General features: G+C 37.2%; 2 protein-coding genes across 3 annotated transcripts; both read right to left on the minus strand.

The window, feature by feature from the left end:
• Positions 1 to 2843: 2843 nt before the first annotated feature.
• Positions 2844 to 3909, minus strand: LOC104234340 (uncharacterized). Its single transcript, XM_009787891.2, has 3 exons — positions 3415 to 3909; positions 3215 to 3367; positions 2844 to 3158 (listed from the first exon to the last, which is right to left on the minus strand). Exons 1-3 carry the CDS (start codon positions 3907 to 3909, stop codon positions 2844 to 2846), a joined length of 963 nt encoding a protein of 320 aa, XP_009786193.2.
• Positions 3910 to 11539: 7630 nt separating this feature from the next.
• LOC104234337 (bZIP transcription factor 16-like) lies at positions 11540 to 25224 on the minus strand. 2 transcript variants are annotated; one of them, XM_070152806.1, is made up of 13 exons: positions 24867 to 25224; positions 24357 to 24472; positions 24207 to 24263; positions 24036 to 24110; positions 20229 to 20318; positions 20080 to 20139; positions 19811 to 19980; positions 13732 to 13786; positions 13480 to 13516; positions 13111 to 13391; positions 12552 to 12629; positions 12351 to 12476; positions 11540 to 12023 (listed from the first exon to the last, which is right to left on the minus strand). In XM_070152806.1, the coding sequence occupies exons 2-13, from the start codon at positions 24429 to 24431 to the stop codon at positions 11907 to 11909; spliced, it is 1221 nt and encodes a 406-aa protein (XP_070008907.1). In that variant the 5' UTR covers positions 24432 to 24472; positions 24867 to 25224; the 3' UTR covers positions 11540 to 11906. The 2 variants fall into 2 exon arrangements, with proteins under 2 accessions (XP_070008907.1, XP_070008908.1); XM_070152807.1 differs by lacking the exon at positions 24867 to 25224 and adding an exon at positions 24803 to 24825.
• Between the last annotated feature and the right edge of the window lie 778 nt (positions 25225 to 26002).

The raw sequence follows: 26002 nt of genomic DNA on the forward strand, positions 1-26002 counted from the left end.
CCATTTTTAGGCCAATTTAACTTGCTGGATTTTTGATACCAAGGTTCGAAAATTCTGAGCGAGGAGCATAATTTAGAAGCTTATATCTCGCAATCTATAAGGAAACGGAAAATGTACGAAACATGAAAGTTGTAGATCTTGTATTCTAGTTTCCAGAAATATAAACCATTCATCATTTAGATATTTTTCCAGAAAGTTATAATCGATTGAATAAGGGCTAGTAAAGCTGTTTTGAAATTTTCCAGAAATTTCTGATGCGAGGAGGCTACTTTGGAAGCTTATATCTCGAAATATATATGGACTCGGAAAATATGTAAAACATGAAAGTTGTATCCCTTAGATTCTAGTTTCCAGAAAGTTAAACCATTTATTATTTAGACATTTGTACAGAAAGTTATGATCGATTGAATATGGCTGGTAAAGCTATTTTTGGTAGACTTTTAGTGACGACCTTTAGTGACGAAAATGGACTTTTAGTGATGGGCGGGCAGAAACTTAAGGACCAAAAATGCTCATTTCTTCATTTTCGTTTTGGGATTTTTGGAGCTCAATTCTTGGGCGATTTTGAGGTGTTCTTCACGATTTCAACTCAAATTTGAAGCCTTTGGAGACAAATTCAAAAGGGAAAGTTGTGGTCGAGTAATTTATTGAAATTGCAAAGTGAGGTAAGTGTTTGGTTTAACCTTGACTTGAGGGAATAGAAATCCCCAACTTAATTATTATGTGAAATTTCATGTGTGTGGTGTATAGGTGAGGTGACGAGTATCTATGCACCACCAAATTTTCTGCCTACATAATCCTTTCCCCATTTCCAATATAATTACTTCATGTTTTAATTGTTTCATGTTCATGGTTGTTTCTATGATTACTTGGCTTGTTAATTTGTTGTTAATCCTTGTTGCAATTATTATTATTTTTAGTTGTTTTCCTTGGTTTTATTATTGTACATAAAGATTGAGTGGGTTGACGTTGTTTTACGATATATATATATATATATATATATATATATGTATATGTATTCCTGTTGGTTTCATTTTGAGATAATATTGATGAGTTTATGAGAAGTACGTTTTTCTGTTTACATTTGTTGAGATAAAAGTGTTGTGAAAGGCTTTGCCTGAATTGTGAAAGTTTTAATAAATTAAATAAATGATAGTGATAAGGGTGGACATGTGAAATAAATGATAGTGATAAGGGTGGACATGTGAAATAAATGATAGCGATAAGGGTGGACAGGTGAAATAAATGATAGAGATAAGGGTGGACAGGTGGGATCGGGTTGCACGCCGCAACAAGACAGTGATAAGGGAGGACATTTATGTTTTACTGAATATTAATACAAGATTTGGAGAAAAAAATATTGTTTTACTCTACTGTTTCTCATACTCTACACATATGGTTATTTTAATGTGAAGATTGGAAATTTGGAGATTTGTGTGAGACCTTGGTTACAGCTGAGGCCTGGAATAGGCCACTGAGCTATTTTATTGCTTTATTCTATATAATGTTGCAGGTTAACTTACACTGCCTCGCCTTAGCCTCGTCACTACTTCGTCGAGGTTAGTCTCGGCACTTACTCAGTACATGGGGTCAGTTGTACTGATACTACACACTACACTCTTTTGTGCAGATACTGGAGTTGATCCTAGCGGCCACATTAGACTTGCTCGGATTCAGCTATTCACGGGAGACTTGAGGTATAGCTGCACGGCGTTCGTAGTTCTAAAGTCCCCTTCCACTTTATCATAGCTGTGTATTTCTTTCTGCCAGCTTTATTTTTATTCAGACCTTTATTTGTATTATTCTAGTAGCCCGTGCACTTGTGACACCAGTTCTGGGATGGTTTTTTGACATCGCTAGTATTATGGATCAATTATTTTATATTAGAATTACTTCCGCATTATTTCTTTGATATTAAATTAAATTTAAAATTGTTAAAAATGGTTAATATTATTCTAACGTTGGCTTGCCTAGCAAGTGAAGTGTTAGGTGCCATCACGGACCCAATGGTGGGAATTTTGGGTCGTGACAATACGTGGGTCGATTCTTTTGACAATCCAATTAATAACGTCAATTGCGACAAAACAAAATGGCAAGATCGGAGTAGGAAAATATTCATATGAGATTCTTGAGAAAGATTATACCGTACTCCCTCAGAATTGCAAAATCCTGTTACTATTACGCGGTATAATTTCGTATGAATTTTCTTGCTTAAGACCGTTACTTTGCTGGATGTTTAATCCATCTCCCTTAATGAATTTGATCACAATATTGAATATCCTTTCTTGCAGAATCTATCCATCACTTTGAAGATGTAAAAGGTCTTCATTTTTGTGAATTAAAGAAGTATTTTGATGACATTCTTTAATCCAAAGAGATAAGGTGCTCATCTTAGAATTGTTGCCACCTTGCAAGGTGATTCAAGAGTCACATAATGTGTCTCCATGTGGCTTCCATGTTTTGCTTATTAATCTTATCCAAAGACCTTAATTAGTCAACCCTACTTATTAATTAACTAGTTAATTCCCCTAGTATCCAATAATTCACATAATTAAGGATTATCTCAAATTACTTAAAATACTAGTCACTTTTAACACACCTTATATACCTTTCTATTATAGTCATGTGGTACCTTGTATGACACTAGTCCATAAATACCGGGTATTTTAGCTCGGACCGTATTTTATCCCAACATGACAAAATTCGACGAAATTCATTTTCTTCGATTTACTTACCCTCTCACCTTCACGAATTTACTCATCACTTGTTTGAATCAGCACAATACTTATAATCCCAAAATAATCTCATTCCCGAACATACGTCGATTAAGTTACGACAAAATTTTAACGTACAAAAACATGGGATGTAACATTTCTTTTGCCATTGACATGATTGTGAAAGAAACTTGTATTCTTATCTCCTTTAGCAAACCAAGTCTTCCCAACTTTTTGCTTCCAATACTGCTCTTCAATACTCAAGTATTTCTTCAATTTAGATTGAGCCTTTTGAAGCACAATCCTATTATCAATTGTAGGCTCTTCTTCAAGCAACATCTCTTTCACCCTAACAATGTCCCCCAAAATAGCCAAATGCTTGAAGATATCACCAAATGTTTCTCTACTCCATTTTGACAGTGCTGCCTTCACCCTCTTGAGCTTCTACTTGAACATCAAAAATGGATCCCCTATGAAATCAGCTTCCAATTCTGCCTCACCACATCCTTAAATGTAGCATGTGTAGTCCAAAAGTTCAAGAACCTGAAAGGCTTGACAAAATTGGTGGTCTGCTTCCCGCATGTCATTAACAATGGTGCATAAATTGATCCAGTTCTGATTAGGTGTTCAACTTCAATAGTTGGCAACATGTTCTGAAATGGAAAATTCACAAAGATCCTATCCAATCTTTTGAATATACATGCAGCATTGGATCTCCCATTCCACCATGTAAATGAACTTCCTTTGTATCCTTGCTCAACAAACCACAAGAGTTTACACAAAATGTAAAATCCTCATATTCATGAGGGTGTACTGGTAGTCCTCCTATTTTCTCATCTTCATGCAATATCACATTGAAATCTCCTCCTACCAACAATGGCAATTTCATATCACTTCCTAAGTAATACAAGTGATCCCACAATTCCAACCTCTCTATTGCTGAACATTTTGCATAAACAAATGTCATCACCATATGCTGCCCCAGGTCATGGTGAAGCACTCTCACAGTCACATGTTGTTCAGTATCCTCCGCTAATTTCCATTCCACCACTATATCAAAGAACAACCATATTTGCCCATTAATATTTGCAGAAGCACTCTCCATATTCAACCTTCTTCTATATCTATCAATGAGTCTCTTCTTTTGAAAAGGCTCCATCAATGCAATTACACAAAAGTTATGCTCTTTATTCATGTTGATCACCCTAGGAAAGGCCTACTGTGTATTCACAGACCTTATGTTCCATATTAATATTTTGATCATCATTTAGATAGAGAAACTGCTCTCCTGGGCATAATTTTTGAAGGTTGTTGTGGCTCTTTATTCTGGTTCTTCTTTGTTTTTTTACCTCCTTTAGCACTAGCTGTAGGTGATAGATCCCCATCCCTAGCCACCTGTTTGAAGTTTTCTGCTGTTGATTCATCATCTCCCTCATCCTTCATAGGATTTTGTCTCATTAAGTCTTCATCAATTGGTGCCACATTGTGTGTAACTAAATCATGTAAATGTTGTAGTGGAGTCTTCAGTGGTACATTAAGATGCATCTGCATAATTTGATCAGTGCCATATTCCATAGGTACTTCCTCTATTTCCCCAGATACTCTTGGAACAATTGCCTGCTCATTAGCCTTTTCATTGCTATTCACCATAGAAGAAGCAGCAGCCTGCATCATTTTGAATTACTGCTCATAAACACTGCCTAGCCCAGGAATTACTGTGGTAGTCTGCTCAAAGATGTCCGTTCTATTGATATCACCACCTTTTCCATTGCTTGGCTTTAGTCTGACCCTATTGTATCATCACTAACCTTTAAATTATCATCAAGTTTGTTCTCCAATGCATACACCGGAATACCATCTACATAGGCCAAAATCTTGCTAGTTGCACTAGGGATAGGGTTTACTATCGTTGCTTCATCAGGTGACCCTGGCGTCGCCAGCCTAACGCTTGGGTTACCTGGCTTTAGGCCTGGCGTCGCCAGCCTAACACCTGGGGAGCCTGGCTTTAGGCCTGGCATTGCCAGCCTATCGCCAGATAGGCTGTTATCCCTCACTTTGTCTCATGTTGTCTTTGTTGTGCCTAGTTGATCATCCTCCACCTCAATTGCATCACTCCCTACAACCTTTTTTGGGTTTATCTCATCAAGGTTCTCAAGCTGCCCAGAATCTGCAAATGTTTGAGACGGAATATCTTGACATGATTGGTTTGTAGTCACATTGAGTTGCCTTAGCTCCTCTTTGCTAGTTCCAAACCTTCTATGAACCCATTCGATTGTGGATTCCTTATAAGACCTTTCATCAGTACTTGGATCACTAGGAACAATAGGATTAGCCTTAGCTAAGTTCCCATTATGCTGACCTTCCAACACTTTCTCAACTTCTTCCTTCTTCACACGCTTAAGTTCCTGTTGATTACCTTCTCCAGCTGGTTTAATTTTAGCATCTTTCACAACCCTAACCCTAGAAGCCTTAGGATTAGGGCTTGACGCTCCGGTATTGCCTTTTTTTCTTTCTCATGGCCCTTCTTTGATTGCTTTTCCCCATGTTCCTTCTTCTTATCATTGCTATGATCCTCACCTTTGCCTTCAGTAATTTGTAGAGTAGGTTAATGAACTTCCTCAACCTCTAGTGCATTAAACTTGTTCTTGGTTGCTACTTCCTCAAATTTTGGCCTTCCCTTTACCCTTGTCAGCTTCCATACCTTGTTTGTTATCAATAATGTGACTCTTATTATCCCGTTGGTATTTGTTCTTTCTTGCTTGTATCCATTCCTGCTTGGCATGATTAGTAGCAGGATTACCAACCATCTTTCCACTTGACAGAACCTTTGTTGAATTTGCACTATACCAATTGCTTCAGTACTCACCACAATTATCTTCTCCTTGCCTTGTTCCTCACCATCTTCAGCAAATCTCTTGTGTAATTCAGGATGAATTACCAAGCATTCTGCCTCTTGTTTCTTGCAAGGCCTGCAATATTTTGACATATAATCAGACTTAATCCTAATCCATTTAAACTCTTCTTGGCAGATTTATCAGCTTCTTCAACAATCTTAATACGTTTAGAAAAATTACCTAACAAATTGACTTCCACATTCACCTTAGCACAACTAGGTCTAGTCCCATTTTTAGTTGCTAGGTCTACATGTAATGGATTACCAACTGTACGAGCTAATGAAAATACACATTCCATACCAAAGAAGTTTGGAGGAAGTTCTGGAAAGCTAATCCAAGCTATGGCAATTGGAGTCTCTTCATCAGGTGTCCACCATGGATTCTATTTTGTACAACGCATCTGCCACATGTCTGATTGAGCCTTCAAATAAAAACTGGCTTTGACATAAGATTAACATAATCCTCCAATAATGACAACCTAATCAATACATGATTATCTTTAATCAAACCAACTAAACAATGACCCTTAATCTCACATTGAATTGGAATCACTTTACGTAATTCAACAACAACAAGCTTCCCATCAGAAAATTTTCCAAGAATTGCAAGTTGAAGCCCTTGTTGTATGATGGATTGCTTCACTTCTTGTTTCTTCCACTTCACGACTGGTTCTCCATGCAGGAACTCAACGGGTTTCAATGATAGCGTAGCTAGGGTTTGCATGGGGGCATTAATGGTGGTAGGTTTTAGAAGTTTTGAATAATTCATGGGTTGGGAATTATTGTTTGTGGACGTAGAAGGCTGGGCGATGGTGGGGGGAGGTTGGTGAGGCAGCGCAGCCACTAGAGGTGGCTAGCCACCGGCCGAAGTGGCCATAAAAGGGCAGCACCGGCATGCGCTGTTGATCTCCCAAAAATCGCCTCTTTTAGGAGAGAGAAGAGAGCGTGTTTGAGTAGTTCCCCCACTTTTGAAGTCTTTTAATATTTGTTTGAATAATTATTTTGTTCAAAGATATTTTTTTTATATTTTTGCTAGTAACGGCTTCATTTTCAGCTTTTATTTTGAAAGGTGCTTATAAAATTGGGTTGTTAGCATAATTTGTTGAAAATCCTTATGATGGAGGAAGTTTAGGAATAACTTCTTCTTCAGTAGAGGTTTCCAATACTTTTGACACGTTAATAGATTTGTAAAAAGAAAAATCTAATTGGTGATATACAACATAAGCTTCAAACCATTCAAAGAAATTAATTTATCCTTGAATAAATTATAAAGACTCATAGTAAATATTTTAAAGATCTTTTCTTTCGTCTCCTTGAAAATACTAGAAAAATCATGTTCTTTTGAAAATATTTGAAAATAAAAATTTGCTCGAATTTTATCTTTATCAATTTGAATGTCTTTTTTCAAAACACCAAATTCAGCACATAAGGGTTCATAATTAACTTCTATTGGAAGGGTTGTTTCTATAGAATATTTGGCTTGTAGGATCGTAGAGTTAAAATTAACAGTTTCGATCCTAGAAGGAAATGAAGATATTGAATGTCTAGCATATTGAATTTCAGATTGTGCAGAAGAAGAGACATAAACTCTTTGACTAAGGGATCTCTAGAAAGAAATGGATACAAATCTACTAGAATATTATTAGATTTGAGAGACTGTAGTGTTTTCTGTCTTCTCAACATGAGTAGCATCTTGCAACAATTAGTTTTGTGATAGAGAAACTTGACTCCAAGAAATAGATTTTAATATTGACAGATGAGATCTTTGTAATCTGTTTTGAAGAGAACAGTTTCACCTTTATAGATGGTTTTCATGGCTCCAGTATTAAAGGATAAACTCATGGCCTTATACTATAATTTATAAATAATGGCTACTGGAAGGGACTCAATTTTGGTTCTATAATTCGTTGTTTTGACATTGAGTGTAGGGAATCTAAGATATTTCTATCTCTGAGAGACGTTGTAAAATTAGAAAAATAATCAAAGTAAATTAAACCACTATAAAGGTCGGTTTCTACTATTCCTATGAGGGAATCATTGAACTTTAGAAATCTAGAATCTCTAATATAGGGGAGTAGAGGCGTGTCTAGACCTTCTTTGGACAGAGGTCTAGCTACAATTTGCAGTAAACCAAAATGAAAATAGTTGTATTTTTGCCTATATTTTTATAGACTTAGGGTTTAAAAGTCTAATTTTCTAATGATCTGATTCAAGAGGAATGGTTTTCTCAATAGTTGAAATATGATAATCACTCGCTAAGGTCATCGTGAAGACTTGTAAATGATGGATTGTGGATGTTTAGTGATCTTCCGATCATCAATTAATTGATGCAAAACAGAATAGTTAATTTCTTCTTTGAGTTTCGAATTAGAGGAGGATGAGGAGGAGGAAGAGGTCAGAGAAGGAAAGGAACTTTTGGAAGGGTAAGATAAAGGGTGGAAAAAAATCATAGTCAGATCTGCAAGTAATTAGGTAGAAAATTATAATAATAATTCTAATGCTTCCTCTTCTTGGTTCAAGAGAACATTGGGTTCCACAAAGATAATATTCAAGTTCTTAACTTATAATTATGTAAAAACGTTAGATCTAAATGTTGAATCTATGGATACATGTTTTCTTTTGTATATAGTTGTTAAATCTGATCATTTTTAAGAAGTTGTTCTTTCAGATGACCCAAAGGTTATAAATAGCCATCTACAAGCCAACTGAGAATTAACATATCCAATTTTCTCAAGAAAATTACTTATAATGTAGATCTGAAAGGATCACAGTACCATCCTTAAGGGATCTTCTTAAAAAATTTAAGATTTAAGAAAGATTTATAAAAGAAGTCATATATTTATGAATCTAAGTTTTTTTATTTATCAATACCACATAAGAGCAAGTTAAAAATAAGAATGATAATCCTTACTTTCCCATGGCTCCGATACCAGGGGGACAAGAAGCAGACCCCTTAAAAGATCAGGAAAAGAATTAAAGAGAAGGACAGGAAGCAAGTGACGACAATATAATTAAACCTGCAGAAAATACAATTAGAGTGCAATAATTAAGTTAGGAAACAGAGCCGACCATATAAATGAAATACAACAAAATAAATTAGGTGGCTTAGCCAACCATAAGGCAAGAGTAATATATAAATATAAACTTGATTAAAAATTATTATTCAAACTGAAAATTTAAATTACAAGTAAAAAAAACTTATAATAGTGAGCTAGAGGGAGTAAGCTCTAACCAATTCCTGAGAGAGAGGGAGAGAATTTCTTATGAAATGGTAGTATAGTGTGTGTATTACAAGTGATGGGGAAGGATATTTACAGCCAAAACCTAAAAACAAGATAGTGTTTCTTAATATCATGGATGATGTCACTAGGAGTAAATGCTTGCTGATATTATAGATGATGTCAGCTGTGGTGATGCTAATATGTTATCATATTGATGTAATCTCTAATTATTTTCCTAGAAAATCATATCAGGGTCTTCTTCTGATGATAATGATGATTTTCCAGACGAAGATGCTCGATACTGTTGACTTGTAATTTTAATCTTGATTTGTTGAAGAAATTTTTTTTATTTGTTGGATAAATTCTAGCTTGCTGCTGGAGATGGCTAGTTATGCAACTGCAAATAGATTTTTGCTGTAAAAATAAAAATTGGGCAGCATCTATCAAAGCTAGATATTGTGAATTGGCTAAAAACTACTTTTCTATTGCTGGAACATAGGCTTCAGATGGATCTCAATTTTTATACCACTTGCAATGGCCTTAGAGGGCTAACCACGGTAGTCCTTTGTGTCCTGGTTTATGGAAGAAAAATTTCTAGGAGTAGATCCATGGGATGTGAAATTTATGAAAAAATTGGAGGAGTATGGGTATTTGTTGCTCACTAGAAAACCTGTGGCAAAAATAGTCATATTCTTCTTTTATTGGTGAAGGGAGAACTTCAACCTTATGACCATAAGCAGGCAACCATATCTTCAATATATATATGTGTGCGCGCGCGCGAGAGAGAGAGAGAGAGAGCGAGAGAATCAGTAGTATACATGATCTTAAAGTACAACGGAGTAAACAAAAATATATTTTTTATCATACGAGGTATTTTAACCCTTTTTCTAATTTTTATTATTAAAATTATAGTTGTTATAATTCATATTAATCGAGAGTGATTTCTGACCATTTGAAAATATATATAACAACCCGACTCATATTTTGATAGTTGATTCACGATCGAGAGGAGAAATCTTGGACTTACCTTTGACTAAATATCATCCCCAATTTTTTGGGGTTTGGCTTTTACTTCTTTTTTTTTTTTAATTCCAAGTCATGATTTTATAAGATGCGGGAAGTGAGAGATGGTTCGGACTTGTGAAGAGGAGATGTCCAGATGCCCCTGTGAGGAGATGTGAGAGGTTGACTATCGTGCGCCTGAGGAGAGGTAGAGGAAGGCTAAAGAAGAATTGGGAGAGGTTATTAGACATGACATGACGCATCTTTAGCTGACCGAGGACATGACCCTTGATAGGAGGGTGTGAAGGTCGAAAATTAGGGTAGAAAATTAGTAGTAGAAGAGCGTATTTTCCTTCCATTCCGCTAGCTGTAGTATTACTCTTGTTTTTGCCTTTTTGTTGGATTTTGAGTGTTATCTGACATTGTTTCTGCTTCGATTAGTTACTATCTCATTGTTGCTACTATTTCTTTTCATATGACTCTCTATTATTTTTATATTTCAATTTGCTTTACTGTTGTGACTGCGCTCGCCTGAGCCGAGGGTTTCTTGGAAATAACCTCTCTACCTGCACAAAATAGGGGTAAGATCTACATATATAATATCCTCCTCAGACCCTACATGTGGAAATATATTGAGTATGATGTTGTTATTGTAGTTCCAAGTCATGATTTTATTACCACTTTAAAGCAGAATACACTTTGTAGTAGGGGATAGCCTAGCCTTCTGTTACACTGAGAGAGAATGGCAAAGCCATCTCATATGGTTGAACGTAAAACTGTTTGTAGGAAACAAAAAGGAATACTCTTATCCGGTGGTAATAAAGCTGGTGTGGTCATGGTGGCTCATAGACAAGAGCCCTTGACCTTCTCTTCTTAATACTCGGAAAGCTGGTAATTGCCACCTATCTACATTTAGTAAACTTTTAATTTGTCTTGCCATTGTCTCGAAAAAATGTATAACTATGCATTACTTCTTGTTGATGACTTAAGCCATTTTATCTGCTACTTGATTGGCCTTCCTATAGCAGCTATTAGAGCTCATGGAACAGCTCGCTTATCCTTAATTACAACAATTAACATGTTGCCTCACTGTTATTTTAAATATTTCCGTGCTTGCTCCATAACTGCCTATTAGATCTTAAATTGCACTTTGGGGCCTTCAATTGCAAAACGCAATTGAAGTCTGATATAAGGGTTTTACGATCACAGTTGTGCAGACCAAGGAACTTCGGCCAAATGACTTTCCTTCAGCTGGCTTTGCCGAGTTCTCTTGTTCAGGCCGAGTTCTCTTTGTTCAGATCTTGAAATTAGATTAATATCCATTTTCAATAGATTTATTTACCGATAGAAAGATCATAGATCTCTAATATGGATCCACCCCCATGTCTAATACGTAGATTAGTTTTGGACCAAAGTTGGCTTTTAAGAATTTAGGAATGTTGCGTTAACAGTAATTTAAACATAAAACGATTAGGATGTATTTGGTCAAAAATTTGTGTCGGTCTACAAGGAACCTTCAACTTGCATCTTCAACAAGATACCATTTCCATGCAAGAGTGTTCCAGTAAGTCTAGATTAATCAGTAGGTTCGAGTTTCCCAGCAAAAGTAGTGTTGACGTTTTTAAAAACAAAATATCCTCACGGTAGAAAGGAGAAACTAAGAAATGCTAACCAATAGCAGTTCTCTGAGGGAAGGGCAAAAGAAAAAATTGCAAAGGGTGTATAATACAGTCACATTGCATATTTATTAGTGCTTATGATAGCATTTCTTCTAAGACGAGCAAACTCATTCAACCACTTCAGTACATAAAAGTTTGAGCAAATAGAAACACCACCTATTTGGCACAGAACTATCCTGCACCAATGATCAAATAATCTACATGTTATCCAGGTTCCTCGACCATAAAAGATTGGTCCAACTGAGAAACAATGGACAATATTGGACAACAAATCCTGACACTAAATAGCTCATCAGATTTCAGACTTTAAACTACATGATATGCAAATTATAGACTTCCACTACTATGTTGTTAGGTTAAGCCCTAATATTCAATCCACAATAATGTAGCCTGAACTTCATTGACCACCCTCTGTGGGCTCTGTTTGTGATGAATGCTGGGTATCTTTGCCTAGATGTATGTCATTTCTACTAGGTCTCGGATCTTCTCGCCCTGGAACTTCACCAAGTCTCTCCTGCAAAGTCAAATCCAGTGACTCAAAAATTTTCTAAAAGCGAAAACAGGAAAAGGAGAAATAGCAATTTCAATTCCCTTCTGCAATTAGAAGGTGACAAATAAAGTATGGCGAGTATTTACATTAGCACTTTAAACCATGTCACTGTCAGTCCACAACAGGTAAATTTTAGGTTGGTTGGTTCTGCGGCTAAGAACATTAATACTTTGACCTTCTGCCCTCAACTTTCTTCATTTTGCTATTAGTTATTTGTTGGCAACTATTGAATCCTTCATTTTCTCTTCTTTTTATAAAAGTTAAAACTGAAGAAGGGAAAATAGACAATACCTTAAGAGAAGCATTCTGAGCAGCAAGTTGGTCATGCTCACTCCTCAGACGACTCAGTTCTGCTCTAAGAGAGGCATTTTCTTCCTTTAGAGCTTCAGCACGCTGTGCTAGTTCATCACACTCTGCCTGGCTCCCACAGGCAAAGTGGAGTCAGGGGTCAATCCAAATTGGCAAAGAAACAAGAAAAAAAAATATCACTACCTGCTTGCGTAACCTAGACCTACGCGCAGATTCCCTGTTGGACTGCTTTCTTCTCTGCCTCTTAAGCTCCCTTTCATCCTATATTCAAGGAAAATAAATGTTCTAGGTTACTAATGACTAAGTTACAATAGAGCAAAGGAAAATAAAGGTTGACACGTCCGCCAAGGTTGACACGTCCGCAGTTAGAAAAAGAAGAAGAGGACATGTGAAGAGCATGGAGGTTACGGTGTTAAACGCTGAGTACCCAGCAAGGCTGCAATACCCAGGCAAATATCTGTGGCATTAGTAAGGTCTATATGTGTGAGAACAAATTAAATGAGCTCTACCAGTAATCCTATGATGACTATACTGAATACTAATGCATACTACTCCCATGTAACTAAAATACACGCTCTTAAATTGGGTGTTCAGTATGCACATATAAAAGTATGCTACTATCTGCAATATTTATATCCATCACCACACCCTTGTTTTTATAATGGAACATACAGAATTGATCTGCCACATGCTAAGCTAAAGCTGCAAAAGAGTAAAAAGTTAATAAGACAGAAGAAGCTACCTGAATCCACATTTGTGATTGGACAATATCCCTTGATCCAGCAGTAACCATTCCTCCAGCAACTGAAGCAGATGGTACCTTTCCGTGAATTGCAGGCATACTCGATGAAGCGGCAACACTCCAGTAGTCCATACCAATATTCAAGTTGGTTGTGGGACCAGGAATACCTCCAGCAGCTGACATTGGCATTATTGGCATAGTTTGGTTGATCAATGAATGAGGAGCACTAGTTCCTCCATTCTGAGAACTATGAGCAGAATTGCCATTTTGAGATGCTTCAGCTGTAGCAAAAACGTCATACTTTTCCATCAAATAAATGCATTGCAAAACTCATGACAAAATGTTTAAAGCAAATTCATACCACCAGACCTGAATCTTGCCTGCCTGCTGACTTCATTGGTGACTCCTGTACACAATCAAGAAGAAAAATACTCAAAGATGGCACCAACTACTAAATACGAATACACTGTTCCAAAAACCTATCCATGAAATCCTAATGCAATAAGATGGAAAACTTATCTAATAGTTTGTGTAAACAAGAATAAAGAAAAGATAATCCACCATAAAAACTGCCAAGGATTAGATATGACACAAATCAAATATCCACCACATGATACCCACGTTTTGAGAATTTGCATCACTCCCTTCACTTGAGCCTTCACTTCCACTCTCGGCACTGCAAGCCCAAATTGGCAAAGGTCAAACTTCTTAATAACTGACAGGGATGCCATTTTAAGTTTAACAACCAAAACAATCATGCAGATAAAGCAGACGAGCCTTTCATGTCAATAGCAAATATGTTCATGGGCAACAAACAGATCCCATTGAACCAGAATCCCCAAAAAAAAAAATCTATGAAGTCCACATAGAAACCTAAAAAGAGTTTATAGCATTTTATACATTTTTTGGACAACAAGTTCCCAGCCTAGCTAAGGATTCGACAGGACAATATTTAACCAAGAAAAATTTGATTGAAGAAAAAAGGAAAAAAGATTGCACGCTGAATGCAGACCCAGTAAGACATACTCTCAAGTCTCAACTGGTGATTTTTGACAGCGACTTATCCCAATTGATCCAAGGCATCTAGGCTATCATTATATACAAGCAGCTAAAGCAGATAAATAAATGGAGCACAAACTACACTCATCAGATAACCTCAAACCACTTCAATAGAGCATGCAATGCCATGCATACATGACAAAACCCACAAGACCAACTACTAATTTAAGCTGATTACATTATTCATCTACTAACCATCTCAGTCAAGCTGCTTATGTTTAGCAGAAAGAAATAATCAAGGCAATTTGCATGGAACTGCCTAAGCAATTTTAGACCAATTGAAATAGCAAATGATCGTCTGCCTTTATATATAATTTCAGCTTAAGTGTCTACTGTCACATATCCGCAAAGTTCGAGGGCAATCAAAGAAAAGCTAAAAGATTAGGAGACTAGTGACAGTATTCTTTTTTTTTTGAATTGATAACTTTTGTATATATTAATAACATAGTACATAGGTTGTACTGAAAACCAGATTTACAAGTAGGTGGTAAGTAGATGTGTTGGTGTGCAACCTAGTAAGATCCTAGTATGTCTACGATTGTCAATGTATCTTCTGTGTAAATCTGTTTACACCAAAAACAAAAAAGAAGAATACAATTGAGTTTGATCTTCTGTATTGGGTTGCTTCTATCTTCAAAACATCTAGCATTCCTTTCCCTCCAAACTGTCCACCAGATACAAGCCGGGACAATCCTCCATCTATCTCTGTTAGTTGCTTCAGCACCCGCTTCTTCCCAACTATAAAGAATTTCATTAATCCTGCACGGCATTGTCCATGAAATACCCCTAAGACTAATAAAGATTTTCCATAGTTGATCTGTTATCTTGCAATGTAGAAATAAATGGCTAATAGTCTCAGCGTTTTCCCCACATAGGAAACATCTTGAACACAGAGAAATTCCTCTTTTTATGAGATTATCCTGGGTTAATACAGCCTCCTTTGCTAGTAGCCAAGAGAAACATGCTACCTTATATGGAATCTTTGTTCTCCATATATGCTTTCATGGCCAAGCATCTATCTGAAGATCATTTTGATTCAAAATCTTATATGCATCCTTCACCTGTTGTGCCTCTCTTTGTAGAGGTCGGCTAATCTTGTTATCTCCCAGTCATTCAGCTGTCTTCTAAGAGTGAGTTCCCATCCTTGATAACTCAACATATCAGCTACTGTCCTATGCTGGTTCTGTGCCAAACCAAACATATTGGGGTATCTTTTCTTTAGGCTTCCATGGCCCAACCAATTATCATTCCAGCACATCATATGGAGTTAATGTGTGGAAATCCATCAGAGAACTTTGGCCATTGTTAGGGTCTTCCAATTAACTAAATGGAAGACCTTTTTCTCCTTATTCCCTTGCCAAATGAGGGATCTTCAGAGTTTGTTCAGTCTCTGTATGATTCCGGTAGGAATTGGGAACAAAGACATCATGTAAGTAGGAAGTGAGTCTAATACTGAGTTGATTAAAACTAGCCTGCCCCCATTGATAGGTATTGCGATTTCCATCTTGACAGCTTCTTCTCACACTTTTCAATGACTGAATTTCAGATCTCTTTGGATTTGGATCTTGCACCAAGAGGCATCCCAAGGTATACAGTTGGTAGGGACCTTACTTCTCCCCCCATTACCAGTGTCAGTTGCTCCATGTTATTAACTTCATTAATGGGATAAATATGGCTCTTTCTCCAGTTGATGTGTAGTCCCGAAATTCCCTCAAATAAGACCAAGATGATCCTTAGAAACCTGAGTTGCTCCTCTTCAGCGTCACGGAAGACTAGAGTATCATCAGCATATTGAAGATGTGTGATCTCTAGACTGTTTGCCCCATTCCTGTGAACCTCGAAACCTTTAACCCATCCATTGACTTTGGCCGTTTTAATCATGTTGTTCAGTCCTTCCATGGCTATAATGAATAGAAAGGGAGATAAAAGATCACCTTGTATTAGACCTCTGTGTGCATGGAAGAAACCTTCAGGAGATCCATTTATGAGAATGGAGAATGTAACAGTAGATATACAAAATTTCATCCACCTGATCCATTTCTGCCCAAAACTCATTTGTTCTAACAATTTCAGTAGAAAGTTCCAGTTGACATGATCATAAGCCTTCTCAATATCTAGTTTGCATAGGATTCCTGGTTCTTTCTTTTTGATTCTTGAATCCACAGCTTCATTAGCAATCAACACTGCATCTATTATTTGTCTTCCTTTGATGAAAGCCATTTGTTGAGCATCTACTAGTTTTCCTACCACCCTCTTAAGTTTTTCAGTCAAGACTTTTGAGAGCAGTTTGTAGAAACTCCCTATCAGACTGATTGGCCTGAAATCTCCCAATTCTTTCGCACCTGTCTTCTTTGGAATCAACGCTATGTATGTTGCATTGAAGCTTTTCTCAAACATCTCCTGGGAATGGAAGTTGTTGAAGGCCTCCATGATGTCGTGCTTCAAAATATCCCAGCACTTAATGAGAAAACCCATTGTGTATCCATCTGGACCTGGGGCCTTGTCAGTTGCACACATCTTCAGACAGCTCAGGACTTCTTGTTCCTCAAATTTACTCTGTAAAGACTCCTCTGATTCTGAGATTTTTGGACTGTTTTCGAAATTGACTGTCGGTCTCCACTCTTCAGGTTCTGTGTATAATCCCTTGTAGAATTCAATGATTACATTCTTTATTCTGTTTGGCTCCTCAACTGCTTCATCTTGGATCATTAGTTGATCAATATTGTTGTTTCTCTTGTGTGCATTGGCAGTACGATGGAAAAACTTTGTATTCATATCCCCTTCTTTGAGCAACAGAGCTCTTGATCTCTGTCACCATGTATTTTCTTCGTTCTTGAGGTGATCCTCAAACTCCATGAGGGTAGCTGCCTTCCTCACTGATTCCTCCTATGTCAAAGCTCTTAATTATTGTGTTGCCTCAAAACCTACCAATTGACTCAGCAATTTTGATTTTTGCAATCCCAGATTTCCTTTACAACTTCTGCTCCATTCTTTTAGCCTGCCTTTGAGAGCTTTTAATTTGCAAGCTAAAATATGGTCTGGTCTTCCTGAAAATTCAAAAGATGTCCACCAGTTTCTAATTCTGTCATCAAAACCTTCCACGTTCAGCCACCAATTTTCAAACCTAAAGTATGATTTAGCTTGTTCTCAGGCACCACAGCATAGAGCCACTGGTGAATGGTCAGAAATCAACCTTTGTTGGAGAGTTTGCTTGACATTTCTAAAGCTTTGATCCCATTCTTCTGAAATGAAAAATCTATCAATTCTACAAGCGCTTGTATGATTATCCCCTTTGAACCAAGTATAGTAGCCTCGAGTTGAAGATCTATCAACTCCATGTCTTCTATAAAATCCGAGAATTCCACCATCTCTCTAGACCTCCTCGAGCATTCCCGTTTTTCAGAAGGGTACCTTGTGACGTTAAAATCACCACAGACTAACCAAGGGCCTTCCATCAATCCCCTCATTGCACCAATTTCTCTCCATACTGTTCTTCTTTCTATTCTGCAATTTGGAGCATACACTCCTGTTATATGACATTGAAAATTCTGTAAAAGAGCCTCGAACTTGCATGTCAAAGTGTATGCACCAGTCTGTAACACCTCCCCTTTCCATACTCTGCAATCCCATAGTAACAAAATCCCCCCTCTCGTGCCGCTAGCTTCTAAACATGCGTACCTCACCCATCTCCTACCCCAAATTTGATTGACTATTTCCTTGATATCCCCCTCCACTTTTGTCTCTTGCATACAGATAATGTCTGCCTTCCAATTCAGCACTTGACTTTTTATCATCTCCCTTTTCTTTTTGTCATTTAATCCCCTTACATTCCATGAAATTAAATTGATCTTCATATTGCAATAATAGATAGATCTCTTCCCTACTCCTTTTCCAATCACTCTTGAATTTGACATCAAAGGAGGTTAATCCTTTTAATTCCAGTGAGCCTTTGAACCTTTGTTTCTTCACCTCCATCTCTGTCTCCACTCTTCTAACTTGTCTGCAACTATCAATTTGCATTAGTAACTCCAATGCTTCTTCTTCATGGCCTTGAAAATCTACTCCAAACATTTTCCCCAATTTGATCATATTTTGATGGACCCACAGTGTTGCATCCATCTCTTTATCCATTACTGGATTGTGTTGTTGTACTGATATAGGAGTAACCTCCTTGATTTCCCAATCTTGGATAGAGTTGAAGTGCTTTAGCTGTTGTTGGTGCTCCAATGCCTTTTCAACTTGATCTTCCCCCATCTTTTTGTTTATGGTATGCTCCCCTGCCTTCTGTCCCAGTATTCTTATCTCTGCTTCACCTTCTGGCTGATCGCAACTCATATGTGTTGCCTGTGACATAATTTCAAGGTTTGGAATGGGAATTGGATCCCCTGGATTGGATTCTTTGACTTCAAGTAAGAGGTGCACCCCAGTTCCTCAATATAAGGCGTCAGCCTAATTTCTTCAGTGGCCTCACACGAGAGATCATTAAAAATGGCTTGTGCAGCCAAATCAGACTCATATGATTTCAGCTCATTATTCGCCGCATTAATGCTCAGATTTGTCGAACTTGGACCTTGCGTTTGTTGCACCCGTGCCTTTCCCTTATTATTATTTTGTAATATGGTGCATCCAACTTGGTCGCCCATGTTTCTCTCTGCTCCAAAGCTATGTGTGTTTTCCGACGACTTCAGCTCAAATCTTGCCTGTTTTTCAGCCCAAATTGGGATGAAAAATTTGATCCTTTCTCTTTCAATACCAATCTCATTAGGAATCTTTCTGCCATCACCAACAATTTAAATTCTAGCCCACTTAAGGTGATTTTTGAGATCAGTTTCTTCTTCGATAGCTATCCATCCCCTACAGAGATCTCCTATTTCTTTGAAGATCTTTTGTGACCATAGATGTAAGGGAATCCCCATGGCTCTAATCCAGTATGTTTCCACAATTTGAGAGTTTGGAATGCATCCAGCAGTGTAGTTCCACCATTCCAGATGAAGCTTGAACTTTTTCCATCTCCAATCTCCTTGCAAAATCTTCTCAGCCATGTATCTGTTCGGAAACTCAAATAGAAACATGTTGCCAGTCATGTCATACATGTTGACTCCGTATGCTTTGTTCCATGAAGCAGTAGCCCATCGCCTTATGTCTGCTAAAGTGGGTCTCTCAGTGATTTCTTTCCCAAAATACCCAATAATGCATCTTTTTAGTAAACCTGTGTCTTCCGCTCCTGAAGGTTCCAAAACAGAGATATCTCCATTGTTTGTACTGACATTTGCCTCTCGAAGGGTATTGGATTGCCATTTACTCCCCTTAACTGCTTTGACATAAGGATAGTTGTCCACAGTGTTTCTGGGTGGTACTGTGGTATTCAGCTTGGGGGCATGATAGATGAATCTTTCTTAGCTGCTATGTCTTTCCAGCCTACATTCAAAGCTAACTCTGGATTATAATAACTGACCTCCCTTCTCCCTTTAGTGACAGAATACTCATATATCTTCCATGAGCGTTAAATTTCCTAGTGCAGAAATGTTCTGTCATTTGTTCCTTATACTTCCATCTCTTCACTAGTGACATTATTCTGTCTGTCTTCATTTTCCACGACTTCCTCCTTTCAAACAATTTATTCAGTTAAGATATCGCGTACCTTTTAGAATAGGCTCCGTTTGCAGATGCTCCAGACGTTTTACCAGGTTCATTATTCTTCCCTGTAATCATATTCAAACTACCCAAGCTTCCCTTAGATCTTTTAATAGGCAGTTTCTCCTTTCCCTCAGATGATTTACCATCTACTTCAGCATTGCCAGAGGTGTTAACCTACAAAAGTTCAAAAATCAGAAGCACCATGAAAATTAGAAATTTGAACATTAGTATCATCTAACAGAATCACTAAACATATCTAGCTTTGGTACTTACTGTAGCTTCAGCAATGCCGTTTGGAGAAGGCATCGCAAAGGGGCTGAAGGGGTAAGATCCCTGAATAAAATGAAAAAAATTGTCTGTTAGCAAAATAAAACACGAGCTACTGGTAGCAAGCTGAGAAATATCACGGAACAAGAAGATACCGGAGGAATAGATGGATGAGCATATATTCCACCATGGGGATACATTGCAACATAAGGATGTGGTGGAGTACCATAGGGCGGCATAAGATGCTGAAAAAACGGAAAAACATAAAATTTGGTTAAGAAAGACAATAGTAACTAGTATGAGTTGGATCCTCAAAATAATAGTAAATCCCTTTCGAAATAAATTCAAATAAGAAATAGACAGTGTAAATTTTGGTATATGACTCCAGATGCTTATATCCGGGAAAATTCACCACAAGTCTCTACTTTTAGAACCATGGAGAAGCAGGAAACTAGAAACCAACACAATAATTGAGCAGAAAGATAATTAAATCATCCATCCCTTGTAATTAGCTAATTGACGAAACCAGCGAGAGTGTCAACCAAAAGGTTGAACTGTGGAGAAGCACTCTAGAAAACAACGGTTTTTAGGATGAGAAGTAGTAAAATGGAATATATTGAACGTAAATTTAGTCAGCATAAGAAGAGTGAAGTTGACGTGAGACTAAATGGGCTTGCTGTGTGTAAATGCAAACAATTAAGATATCTTAAATGGACGTCCCAGAAGAATGGTACGACATATGAAGATGTTACCCACAAAATCAAAATAGGAGGGTCCAAATGGAGAAGTGTTATTGGAGTGTTATGTGATAGGACGACACCTACCAAAGTAAAAGGTAACTTCAATGAAACAGTGATAAGACGGCAAATGTTATAGGAGAGTGAATGTTGGGCCATTAAAATCCAACATATCAACCAGATGAGAGTCACAGAGACGAGGATGCTAAAATGGATGTGCAGCCATACGAGATTAGACAAGATTAAAAATGATCATATTCGGCAAAAGATGCAAGTACCACACATCAAGGATAAAATAAGAGGCCGACTGAGATGGCTTGTCCATGTCGTGCGTCGACCCTCCAATGCAACGATTAGCAGGTGTGAAGATGTTAAAAGGAACAAGGTAAACCTAAAATCACATGGAAATAAATTGTCTAGAAAGCCCTACAATCTTTTGGAATCCATGCAGACTTAGCAAAAGATAGCATGAATCAAGAAAAAGATCTACATAGGCGATACCAACTAGTTAGAAATATATTTTTTTACTTTAAGTCTTCGCTTTCAACAGGTCTTTTAACTTTGACGGAGATTTATATTCTAGTAGAAAACATAGAGAACTTCTAGCGTTTTTATTTTTATTTTATTTTGTATTATATTGATTTGAGATGAGCTTAAAATGGAGCGACATGGAGTGTTGTATTTGTTGTTGCTTCTACATCTTTGAAAATATCTTTGTGAGCTTGGCATAACTGGTCTGAACCCAATTAAAGTAGGAGAGTTATCGTAGATTGACAGAAGCATAAATATAGCCATAATATGGTTGGTCCGTAAACATAATGGATATAGAGGATTTATATGACTAGTTTGGGATTGAGGCATACTATCATATACATCCATGTAAATTTCAAGAAAATTTGAGACCTTTGACTTGAACAAGCAGCCTCTTGCATAACAATTATTGCTTTTGTTCAAGCAGTTAATTTTGTAGTCTCGTGTTTGTCACCTTTATTAGCACTTGAGAATCAATGAAGATATCAACATAACCACATTAGTTAGACAATTGGATTAACAACAACACAGTTATTTTCTTGATAATTACGTTCATTAAAAGTCATTAACATTTGATCTAAGCAGATGAAGATGGTCAAGAAGAGGTTTGACCTACCAAAAGATTATGTATAGCAAGCAACTTAAACTCCATATCTAAAGGTGTTCAAGAGGCCGCATCAACACAAAGTGGTATCAAGTTTCCCAAGTTTATTCTTAAAAATGAGCTTTAACTAGCAGCATAGCTGCTTGAGAGCTGAAACTAGACATGCATTGACTGTAATGCGAAAATTCATGAGCCACAAAATGTTTACTTACATAATTTTCGTGATAGAAAAACTGAATACTGAAGCATGACGAGAACAGTCGCAGAGTATTTCAATTATTCTTTCCTTTTCACCGAACTCGTCCATGTATATGTATGTATAAAAAAGTAAGAACACCATAAAATATACAGAAACCAGGGTTCACAATTAAAAGCATCACACAAGTCAGAAAAAAGCTCTTGTTTGCAATGTGAAAGCTATCTTAAATATCTCAAAGATTTACAAGAGAGCATTTTGAGTTTTCGAAAGAAAAGAGACTAAGACAACTGTACAAATTTAGGCTACAACATGCTTAATCATTACATTAATTTTAATCTTCAATGTACCAAATTTGAGCTCTCTATATTTATAAATATAGTTCTAGTTAACACGGTTTTTAAAACTGATTAAGGATGCCCTTGAATTGTAACAATGAAAAAGGGGTTTATAATGCCAATTATAGATGCCCCCCTCAAAACAATATAGCTAATAACAAAAATATAGTAGTAATAAAGGCAAAATTGCAAAAAGATACATAAATTTTGTCTGACACAAAAAAATCCAAAAACATGGTATCTACGTCCATAACTAAGGAGGACCGTGAAAATAAAATGATTGACTTTTAGCATTCCTTAGAGACAGGATTATTTCAAGAATCTATCATCACAGAGCCAGTTAAGAACTCTCATGTCCAAAAGTTGAAAGTAGCGGAAATGAGGATGTTGAGGTGGATGTGTGGGCATACTAGGAGAGACTCAGAGATAGGATCGGGAATGAAGATATTCAGGACAAGGTAGGGGTAGCCCCTAGAGGATAAGCTGCAAGAAGTGAGGCTGAAATTGTACGGGCATGTGAGGAGATGCCCAGATTTCCCAGTAAGGAGGTATTATGATGTTGCACACAGTGGGTCTAAGGAGGAGCAGGGGAAGATCTAAGAAGTATTGGAGAGAGGTGATTAGGCATGATAGGGCGCTTTTTCAGCTTAATGAGCACATGACCCTTAATAATAGGTTGTGGAGGACCGGAGGTCGAAAATTAGGGTAGAGGGTTTGTGGGTAGTAAAGCGCATTCCCCTTGCATACCGGTAGCTTTAGTATTACTCGAGTTTTGGCATATTCTTGAACTCATACTATTACTTGATATTGCTTGTGTTTCGATTTGTTAATATCCCGTTGTTGTTATGTTTCCTTTCCATGACTTGTTCATTTTTTTATATTGCATTTCTTTACTACTGATATTGTGCCTACTTGAGTCGAGGGTTTGGAAACAGCCTCTCTACCTGCACAAGGTAGGGGTAAGGTCTGCATACATACTACCCTCCCCAGACCCCACTTGTGGGAATATACTGGCTATGTTGTTGTTGTTGTTGCTATCATCACAGAGCCAAATCAATCATTCAAAGTGTGAAATTTACTGAAATTAACTAGTGATATTTACATTTTTTTTCAATATATATTCCTTTTTGGAAAAAAAAAATTGCCCCCGGAGGATAAGGACATTACTAAATCAAAACATGTTATATTAAAAGAAATTAACAGTAGAATAATGAGACTTCAATGCATGACATGAATTTCACTAGCAGGAAAGCAGGTTTAACCAGTAAATAATTACTAAAGCTCACAAATGAGGATGCTTAAGAGCAAAGCTCATCATTGACAAAACAAGCTTCCTGAAACTCTCTAAAGTACAAGCTCAACTCTCTCCCATTTCAAATCCAGAATTGGTGACAGCAAGCACCTGTTCAATGATAATCAGTAATACCGTGTATATCCGTCATTTAAACATAGAAAATATCCAGAAACATGCTTGCCCACAATGATGCAATGTAAAGCCAGCAGATCTAATTTTGAAGGAAACACAAAACACAACATGAATCATAATTCCTCCATACCTGAACTCCCCACATATAAGGGTGTGCTTGAGGACCTGACGCCAAGAACCCATGTGGAGGCATTGGAGAATATCCCTGCACAAGGATAATCCATGTCTTTTGACTACCAAGAAACGAAATGACAACAAATGAAGTAAAAAGCTGAGTAACAATGCTACAGAGAAACTCAACCTGATAGCCGGACCATTCCGGATTTACTGTACCAGTGGCAGTTGATGAAGCCTGTTCCTAAATAACACAAAAAATGATGCTAGGGATTTAGGCAAGTGACACGATATCTAACAATTCAGGTGATTAAATGAAAAGGAAAAAGACAGTTACCTGTGAGTTGGGAGTCTTCGCCTCCTTTGACTCCTTTGCCTCCTTAGAGGATTTGTCAATATCACTGCTCCCCATGGCTAAACTGCACCACTACCTCAATAACTGTTCAAACCATCCTGTCATGCAAATTAAACACACATACATGAAGTTCTTCATGAGTATCAGCGGAAGTTATCTTTTTTCAAAACACAAATTCAAAGCATGAGTTTACATATGTCAAAAGTGAAACATGAAATAGACCAATGAAGTGGAAGGAGAACCATGTGGTCTCGGGTTCAAATCCTAGTGGGGGCAATACACACCAGGTGATTTCTTACCATCTACCTAAACCTTGGAGGGCAGAGTTAGGCGGTTCTGTGTACAAGAAAAACACCGAATATACCAAAATTACCACAAACTAATACATGCAAATACGGACAAATTCTATCAAATTTGCAAAAGTATACCAAAAAAATCAAGCTAAATTTACTCGCTCATCCCAAGTGCCCAATCATAAAGATTTGCAATCACCTTGCTATAATCTCCAAAATTTTCCGCGAAGATAAACACAGACACCACTGAATCTGAAAAATTAGGTCAGCTTCAGCTGTAGTATGAGTCCCTGAGTAACAGGTTTTTTAGCCTGAAATAGACTACTAAGTGTGCGTTTGTGTGTCTGTGTGTTTGTTTATTATGAATATGGGGCTTGTAGGTGTTGCTCAAAAGGGCGCAAAAACAATCAGAGAGTGAAATTGAAGCAAAAAAATTGAGGGAAATAGCGATTGGGGAGATTAAGAAAGAGAAAGGGGGGAGAACTTTAGAGAGAGAAAGTTAGGGCTTTGGTTTGGGGGGAAATCGGCGACAGTGCGTCCACTGTCCCCGTGATTTGCCGGGGGGGGGGGGGGAGAGAGGAGTGTTAGTTTCGATCGATCGTTGAATTGGTTGATGACCTGGTGTGCTGACCGTGTCGTGGACCCTCTTCAACGGCTCAGATTCATTTATTTATTACGTCTTTTTTTTTTCTTTCTTTACGAGTAAAATTTTGTGTACAAAAATTATTTGGACAAGATTGTGAAATTGTAAAATGGGTCGGGTTAGCTATTTAACCAACCAACCCAGCTGGTAGAATGAGGGTCTGGGCGGACCCGACCAAATTGTAACGTGTCTAGGCCAGCCCAGCTCAGCCCAAGATAAAGTGTTTTGGTTTCATATTTGATATTTGATTTTTCAAAATAATATATTAATATTAACCTAATTAAGTTTAGTCCAATTTTTCTCTTTTTAGTTCAATAATTTTGATTTGTTTTGTTTAAATAGAGAACTGTAAACTTTTTTGTCTTTGAGGATCGGGTGAATGAAAAAATCAAAAGAAACAAGATATCTTCACCGATTTGAAAATGCAGAGTAAATAAATAACAAAAATTGTTTGTCGATAAAGTTCATTTTAATGTATGCTTTAAGTTGTGAACGTATAACTACAATGCACGCGAATCACTATAATCCTCCATTTCTCAAATTTGCTGTGGAGTGGAAACTTCAGCACAACCGTATGGAATACGTATGGAAATCAACAGATCAAACATAAATCAAAAAAAAAATATTTGATGGTATACCGACCATCGTCCTAAAATAAATATACAGACCTTAATATATTACCAAAATAAATA

Source organism: Nicotiana sylvestris, chromosome 8 (assembly GCF_000393655.2).
Source record: "Nicotiana sylvestris chromosome 8, ASM39365v2, whole genome shotgun sequence".
Classification (NCBI taxonomy): Eukaryota; Viridiplantae; Streptophyta; class Magnoliopsida; order Solanales; family Solanaceae; genus Nicotiana; species Nicotiana sylvestris.